Source organism: Filicampus tigris, chromosome 12 (assembly GCF_054856515.1).
Source record: "Filicampus tigris isolate MCC_2025a chromosome 12, RoL_Ftig_1.0, whole genome shotgun sequence".
Lineage (NCBI taxonomy): Eukaryota > Metazoa > Chordata > Actinopteri > Syngnathiformes > Syngnathidae > Filicampus > Filicampus tigris.
In genome coordinates this window covers 6,480,237-6,488,895 of record NC_141228.1, presented here as the reverse complement: position 1 = coordinate 6,488,895, position 8,659 = coordinate 6,480,237, and the positions used below count along the sequence as shown (strand labels likewise).

General features: G+C 39.3%; 1 protein-coding gene across 11 annotated transcripts in view; it reads right to left on the bottom strand.

Annotated features, from left to right (window-relative positions):
• LOC147138183 (3',5'-cyclic-AMP phosphodiesterase 4C-like) overlaps positions 1-8,659 on the bottom strand; it is a 102,265-nt gene that overhangs the window by 5,640 nt on the left and 87,966 nt on the right. For all 11 annotated transcript variants that reach the window (XM_086046474.1, XM_086046472.1, XM_086046471.1 and 8 more), the window contains 8 exons: positions 7,635-7,728; positions 4,151-4,323; positions 3,974-4,072; positions 2,322-2,486; positions 2,138-2,237; positions 1,707-1,861; positions 1,036-1,158; positions 110-292 (listed from right to left, as the gene is read on the bottom strand). In XM_086046474.1, coding sequence (XP_085902600.1) covers positions 110-292; positions 1,036-1,158; positions 1,707-1,861; positions 2,138-2,237; positions 2,322-2,486; positions 3,974-4,072; positions 4,151-4,323; positions 7,635-7,728 — 1,092 coding nt within the window. The remainder of the gene's footprint in view (positions 1-109; positions 293-1,035; positions 1,159-1,706; positions 1,862-2,137; positions 2,238-2,321; positions 2,487-3,973; positions 4,073-4,150; positions 4,324-7,634; positions 7,729-8,659) is intronic.

Here is an 8,659-nt window from a genome sequence, read left to right as displayed (position 1 = left end):
GGAACATATTCTTGAAAAAAAAATGTTGGGGTTGATTTCACTTTAAAAAAAAGAAACAAGTCAGCGAGTTTCACTCCCAAGTTCCAAAGCAAGTTTCAGTGTGTGTTACCTGGCTCTTTTCAATGGATGCGTTGTGTTTGTCACACATGGGACTGATCTCCATGCCCTTATCGCGTTCCCTGTCTCCCTGCGTGAAGAATTCCACCATGATGCGGTCCGTCCACTGACGGTAAAGCTCAAGGGGCTTGGTTGGGTTGCTGAGATCGGCACAATGAACCATGTTCTGAAGAACCTGGGGGAGGCACATTTCAAACGTAGTCATTGGGACGCGGCGAGTTTTGAATTCTTTTTCTATGCCCATTCTAAACCAATAGCACGGACAAATCAATTACTTGACATGAACACGATGACAACAAAACGCCTTCTCGGTCAGGGTCATTTTTTGAAAAAAATGTAACTCAAATCAACATTTTCTGACAACAAAGATCTGAGGTTTTACTGGAAAACATGGGATATACTGTGCACCAGGGGCGGAGCTATGGGTGGGCACAGGCCCACCCAGATTGACAGACTGCCCACCCAGTGAGATTCATGAAAAAAAAAAAAAATACAAAAAATAAAATGTTTAATTATTATTAAATTACTTTTGAATTTCTGTTTACTTGTGTGTTTTTTTATTTTTTTTATTTTATTGAATATTAAGAATGGCACAATTGTGGTTGTCTAAGGAAGATCCGAACTTCATATTATTCAGTTTGTCATTTCATTTGAATATACGATGTGTCGGGCGGGACAGGAGGATTGTGCCAAGTGAGAGAAATATTCAGGCCCACCCGGATTTTTCCAGGCCACGTTCTGGCTCCGCCCCTGCAGTGCTATCAAAGTATTTATTAGCTATTCTGGATGACAATAACATTTTAAGATACTTGTAATGTTACACTCCAGTTAGATTTTTCCATTTGTGTGAAAGACAGCCCTGCCCCAGCAACAACTGCAAACTTTCTGCTGTTGTGTGTCAACAGGAGGCACTCTAACCTGGATTCGGTCTGAATAGTTGTCAAGCAGCAGAACTCCCAAGCTGGTCACTTTCTTGGTCTCCACCATTGTTTTCATGTCCGCCAAGAAGTTCATATGTTTGGACATGTCTGTGGCTAGCACCTAATGACAACATTAGAGGTGACAAGTAAGCATTGTAATTAAATACTTACATTAAACTAGGAAAAGAGATTTGAATATATTTCACAAAGGTGGCGCATCTGGCTCTCAGTCAGAGGTAAAAAAAAGAAAAAAAAAAGTTAAGGTTCAAGCCTTGCTGTGGACAAAAAGTGAACAATGGCAGCTAGTTGTTGGAGACATGCTCGACTGCTTCCCGTCACTGTACCCTTGAGCAAGCGAAGGTATCGTTTGTTCATTGAATGTTTGTTTTCTTTTGGGATTCGTTACCGTGTATACTAGAATAAACATGATCTGAGTGAAAATGTATGGACAACATATGTTTTTTTTTTTTACTTCTTTCTACTCCCTTTGAACATGTAAACTGCGCTGAACTGAGACATCGGTTGATCAGCCGTTCTTTCAGTTTTTCATTTTTTAAAGGTCTGTCGTGTGTTAACCGGTCTAATGTTCAATACATCAAACCAAATCGAATCAAGACGGGTTTCCGCAGGTTGCGCACAGGATATGTCACAAACAGATCAAAGCCTCACCATGTCTATCACCATCTTGCGGAGGGAATCTCGTTGTTTTTTGTTGAGGTTCTGGAAGATGTCACAGTTGTCCCCTTGGAGTAGTTTGAAGCCCACAGCCAGGTGATGGTTCTCTAGCACTGAAGCATCATTGTACATTAACGCCAACTCGGAACCTGTGAGGGAAAAGGTGGAAGCTGCTTCAAATGTGTGACAGGGAAACTCACCCGAGAAAGTTTGAGACCCTCAACCAAAATATTGAGAAACGGCTCTCAAGTAGGATGCAGTGCAGCTCAACAGAACTCAAAATGAATACGTCTCTGACAGTGTCAGTGAAAAAAACCCCAAATGAATTGTTTGTCACACATCTCTTTCAAAATTATCCAAAAGCTTTGTACTCTTCTTATCTTATTTCTGGATCTAAATACGGACACAAAGAGCAGAAGACTTACTTGTGTTTATTAGGAACTGGTTTGTAACGCCCGGGTGGTCGACATCATGAATGGCACTGGCAAACAAAACAGCCATGATTTCTAAATCCGTAAATACAGCCTGTAAAGAAATGAACAAACGCATCGTATTGGAAAGAGCGCACGTTGTTAGTCACATTCGATTCCAAATGGTTGAATAGTTCACCTCTAGAGCCGGGGTAGACAGGAGCACGTGTGTAGACTGCACAACATCCGCTGCATGGATGTTGTTGTGATAAGCTACATCAGCACGGTAATGGTCCTCTAAGGTCATCATGAAGGTGATGAAGGTGCTAATTGGGATCCTGAACGTTTTTAGAAGATCTCGCTCCTGGCAGGATTCACAGACAGACCTCATGTGGACTATATTTGAGCAGATCCGCAACATTCATGTCCACTGGATGTAGATGAAGGTTAATGAAGAGCAAGAAAAAAGATAGAGAAGATCCCCTACAAAAACATAACGGCGGATACTGCCACAGAGCGGAGAGACGATATGCCTGTGGATAATGTTGTATGCTCTGCTGTTGAAAGTGTTTCTGTTCCATGTGTGTTAAAGGAGAAGTTTGAAGATTCATACAGTAGCTACTGTAACATCTACGCTCATTTCTTTTTGTCCGTCTAAGGCGTTTCGTATATGTTAGCATTAAGCTAGTGGACTATATAGCCAAAATTACATGGTTTGGTTGAACATTTTTGTATTTAATTCCCTTCTGTTTTGGGTGTCAGTTTTACAGTAAAATTCAACTGGACAAACAAACAATTTGAAGCAAGCATGTTTTGCCTCTTATTTGGAGAACTGTTGATGCAACCGAGTGTTCTTATTTTTGTTTCTCAAAAGTGATGTTATACAAGGTCTCTCTTCTCCCAGCTAGAGAGTGAGAACAGGCTCTAAGGCAGCGTTTCCCAACCTTATTGAGCCGAGGCACATATTTTATATTTGGAAAACTCTTAGGGCACAAAGTCATCCAATACCAAATCCAATATCATATTAATCATGTACCTTCTGCTAGCTAGTCAAAGAGCATTTACAGGTAATTGTTCTGCCTGTCACTATGAGTCATTGGCATAGATTGATGAAAAAAAGATACATTATTTAGAAATAATTTTTGGACCACTTCAGGGAAATTGGAAGAATTTTCAACAGCACACCAAAAGAATACTTTAACGTGTGTTTGTATAGGTTTAAATGTGTTTAAAGTGGAACTCAACCCAAACATATTTTTTTTACAGAATATGTTCTATACAGGCCCATTAGTCCAAACACGGCATTTTGATTAATATTGTCGAATAAGAGAAATCCACCCGTTTTTTGCTAGCTCAGGGGGGGCGGCCATTTTGTCACTTCTGTCGACTGAAGATGACATCGAAGTTGCTCAGGGCTCAGATAACAACCAATCATGGCTCTGCTTCAGAAAACAGGTGAGCCATTTAATCAACTAAAAATCACAACAAAATGCCAATTAAAAAATCATTTAAAATGATACATTTTAAACTTTTTTCTGAGATAGCTAAAAGTGGGTGCATTTTGCTGTCTAACGTATTGTCCAGAAACACAATGTTATATCTTGTGGAAAAAAAATATGTTTGGGTTGTCTTCTCTTTAAAGCATGTGGGAGGGGTAAAATAAAAAAAAAAAAGCTGTTTTTGTTGTATAGTGTGTCTATCCCTCTCTTCACTTATTGCGCATGGGTCTGGAACGCATCCCCTGTGATAAACGGGCGTTCGCTGTAATTTGTAATTCGTCTGTAGATCCAATTTTTTGTTCCTCGAGCCATAACTTTCTTTGCGGTATATTTGCTTTAGAGGTGTTCCTACCTGGAAGATGGAGAACATGATGACCGTCAAAGGGCGGTTTCCAGAGTGTTCGGCTATCTTGAATACATCCAGACCCCAGCGGTTGAGGTCCTCAATCTCCTGAGGAAGTGAAACATGACATGTATAATGCATGTTTTCTTTCTCTGTGTGTGCGTGTGTTTCTATATGTTGACGCACGCTGGCCAGCAGGTTCTCCTGTGGAGTGTCGACTCCAAAACGAGGGATGCAGGTAGACGCAAGGCTGGGGCTCTGTGTGACCTTTTTCACACCACTGATCTGTGACATGGGCCTCTTCTTCTTCTCCTTCTCCTTAGGCGGCTGAGATAGGATCTCCACATCATGTTGTTTTTCTGCAACAAGAACAACATCCCCTTTTACAACTGTAAACACAAAATATACATACCGAATGTGTGATACTAAGCATTGTGTGCTGCTTTTCAAAATATGAAAAAAAGCAACATGTTTTATTAAACGTCCTGTCATTCATGTGCACTAGCAATCATCCAGAGCTCGCAACTAGGCGTGCGTACGTATAAATGAAATCCCTGAGCCTGGTTCACCATATACTGTTTCACTTTTATTTTCAATTATGAAAAAAACAATTTCATAATTGGCACTTTGTCATTCCAGTGGCTATACAGAGTGCAGTTCAGTGGGAATGTCAAAGGCCAGAGAAAGATTTACACAAGAGATGAATGTCTCCTTGGTCCATTCCAGAAAAAAATAGGTCACATATTCACTCAACTTATGAAATGCTGCATTGAGTTTGCTGTGTCTATATATATATATATATATATATATTTTTTTTTTTACCATTTGCTCATTTCGGAAAGCAAAATTACATTTTCACTGCACCAAATGGTTTCCCAAAGCAAAAGAAAGAACAAATCTAAACCAGGATAAACCTGTTAAATCATTGGCAGCCAGCATTGGTACAGCATTCATGTCCATGTTGACGATTTGCACTTCATCCCTGACAGCATGCCCCTCAAATACTCTTTCTGACACCACACCTCAAATGTGGGTCACACTGTATTTTTAAATAGCAATGTGTTTCTCCACTGGGATTTTGCTCAAGACCAAAACATTTTAGCCCTAAACCTTGACAAGAAAAGCCCATATTCATAAAGACAAGCTCATAAACAAGTAATACATTCTTTTTTTTAAAAAAAGCATACCTTTAACCTAGTGTTTATAATATAATGCATATTGTAGAAATACAAATGCAATCAGTAAATAGGGTCCAATCCAATCTAGAGTATTTCTTGGAGTATTACTCACAGTATTAACATGTTTAAGCACTGTGTAAACACCAGCAGAAAGTGATGTAAACTGGTCAACAAGTTAGCATTTTTATTTGAATTTCGGGAATGTAAATACTTTTTGACATCATTTCTGTCCCCAGTCATTGCAGTTTGTCATCCTTTTATGCAAAAACATGACGTGTTGACACAAAGATGCTGTCCCCATGGGCACGTGCGTGTTCAAAGTGACTCATCGGGTTGTTGTATTTTGTATTCATTTTTAACATCCGGCAAAATATTCCACGTGCCAATTTGGAGTCGTCCGATCGGACATCAAGCTTTCGATTACAACCCGTAAACTCTGCAGTATCTATAAAGGATGGCGTTTACCTTTACATATAGGAACAATCAAATAACATCCAAATCCGAGCCCCAAAACGCACACGGCAAGCAGAGTGCTGGCATCACACAAGAAGCCGTGTGGCCCCGCTCACCTCCCTCATAGCGCCTTCTTTTTCTCACACCAGAAACCATGGTGGTCATCTCCGAGCACAGCCAGGCTGGACGTCGAGGCACCCATATCAAAACACTGTGTGAGGGACAGATACCTCCTTATTCGGCTCAAACGCCATCCTCCCGGCATGGCTAATGTAGACTGATTCTTCTATTGATGCAACATGCCCTCTAATAATATTGCACCCTGTTGCTACGACAACGGCACACAATGTGTCCGGGAATGCTGTGTGTCACCGCGCCGCCTCCTTTTTTTAGGGTAGGAAAAACCCTCGTACTCGCTGTCTGCATAAGAAGCACCCTCTCCTCCTTCCTTTCATCTAGAAACAATCTTTGTATTCCGCTCCAGAGCTGTTCTAACTTTTACAATTCTTCGTGTGACCTTTCATTTAAAATGTTGAAATTCGCCTCTATTCGGTAAGTACATGGACAAAATTGAAGAATTAACCTTAATGCCCACATTGATGAAGACTATTCTAATGTAAAACTGACCTTTGTTCTTTTGGAAAACAATACTGTTCAGCATTGTGCTAAAGTCTTAGGCCACCGTAAGATTTGTTGTGTTTGTAATTAAAATTACAATGGCCATTTGTAACTATACGGTAATGTCCAACTATAGAGCAGACCTCACCAAAGCTCAACTGTTAATAAAAGTGAGAACAATTCATAGAGCATTGTGCAGCATTTGTGTTTGTTAGGCTGGCAACACACACACAAGGATTTTTCATATCTTAAAAGATTTTAAAAGATATCTTTGGCAGACCCCACACTAAGAAAGAAATAAAAATCAAGCATTTAGCAGATTTGGTCATATTGTGAGTGGGGTGTTCCAATAATCTCAACGCAGAGCACCACACATACAAACATTTTCTTTCACCATGATGTCCTCAGAAATGAACTCAAAATCTTAATATTAGTCAATATTCATGGCGAGTTCACAATCTATCACAGCAGCCGTTCCCCAAGCCATGATACACGTTTGTGACACTATTAAGCGTTGGATATACAGTATCTACGCTTTACACCGACACAAATTTAATAACTCCTCATGCACTTCAAACGAACTGTACAAGTTTCTTGTGCGAAAAAAAAATTGCTGTTGTTTGTGAAATCGGTGATGTAGTGGCGACTTCAAATAAAATCTTTGTAGCTGGTAGCATCTCTAAGCAAACTAGGAAGATAGGTTTGCGTTTCAATTTGGTGAGCATGTAACCTGCTTGCTATTTTACCTTAACTGAAGGACGACGTTTTCTTGACCTAATTAATTGACCCCAAATTTATTGAAGGGCACTCTGACTCTGCTAGTTGCCAATCCCTGATCAATAGTATCACCAATCTAGTGTTCTCCCTTGTTTCATACACCAGCCCTCTATAATGAATTATGGAAATTGTTTTTGCTATTATTTGCATAATCATTCCCAAATGCATGGGTCCTACTTTTCACTAGGGCCCGACTGATATGGAGTTTTTTAGGCCAATGCCGATTCCGATATTTGACAGAATATAATTCTGATAACTGATTGATCGACCGATTAACTTTAAAAATATATCATGTATAAAACAGCTTCTTTTTTGCTTCCTTAACACTTACAACAAAAAAGTCTCAATTACATGCAGATCATTTGACTGGTTTACAATACAGCTTTTAAAAAAGCTAATATTGACCGAATAAATTGGCCAGACGATTAATCGGTTGGGCACTACTTTTTACTGTTTGGAACGTCAAATGAATGTCAAAATATTAATAAAAATAAAGCTAGTTGAGATTTTTTTAACGGTACTGTATGTGCAATATTTCTTAACATGGATTCCAAAGGCTTTTTTTTTTTTTTTTTTTTTTTTTTTTTTAAATCAGTGTATTGTTGGTGTTTATTTTGTTGTTTCTACTTTGTGTGAAAACTCACCGAGGAAGGTGTTGGCGATGAACTCTGACACCTGATTCCCTGAGCGACTGGTCTCTGACAGTTGAGTCAGCTCTCGGTTTAGCATCCTCTTAAACTGTGTGGACACAAAAATGTGGTTAGTGCAATAATTCTTTTGACGTGCCACTGAATAATAGTAAAGCACTCTTGGGATGCTTCTGTCTAAAACCATTATTTCTTTGTTTCATACAATAAGAGGCCAGTAAGGAATCTAACCTTTGAATACTAAGGGCCTTATTTTCTTTCCGGTCGCAAGTCTAGTGCAAAGTGGAATCTATGGGTGGAGTTTTCTTTCTTTTGATATTTTGCTTGACTTTGCGACGATAGAATTGCGTGTAACGGGGCGTTTGCGCCTTTGTGCTCCATTGTGGGATGGAACGTAGTGTTTTCCTGGCTAATCATTGCAGAAACAGAAATGAGACTCGCTGGACTTCGTGCATGAGCTTGGCATGTAAACTGCGAGATCTACCCTTTCGGATGATGTAGTCGGCCGTGTGTGTGACATGGGCAATTGGAGACCACCTTGCACCTCCCGATCGTGCGTCCGTGTGTGTATTTAAAAAAAAAAAAATTACATAATAAAATTGCATGCGGCAATACAGTGGTAACTACCTGCAAATAGACATTACATTGTATTACTACAATCTGTAATGTTAGTGTGATAAATATAACAAATATTAATCATTTAAATTGGGCAGGGGTTCTGAAACTTTTTACAGCAAGTAGCACCTATAAATATGTCGCTATGTACCACCATTGAGACTAACAACATAGTACAGTAACATAGGGGGCCAAAGTGTTCTTAAAAACAAGGTAGAGGTTTTATTCCTAAAATACACTTTTTGTGTTTATTTTTGTAAGCCACTGCAACATTAAGTACAAATCAAACATTTCCACTGTGCTAGAATATAGGAAAATAAAAGCGTACTAAAGTAATGATTGCATGATGATTACTAGTAAAAGTGTTGACAATGTTGAATGAAAATCATAGTCCAATAAATGTTTAA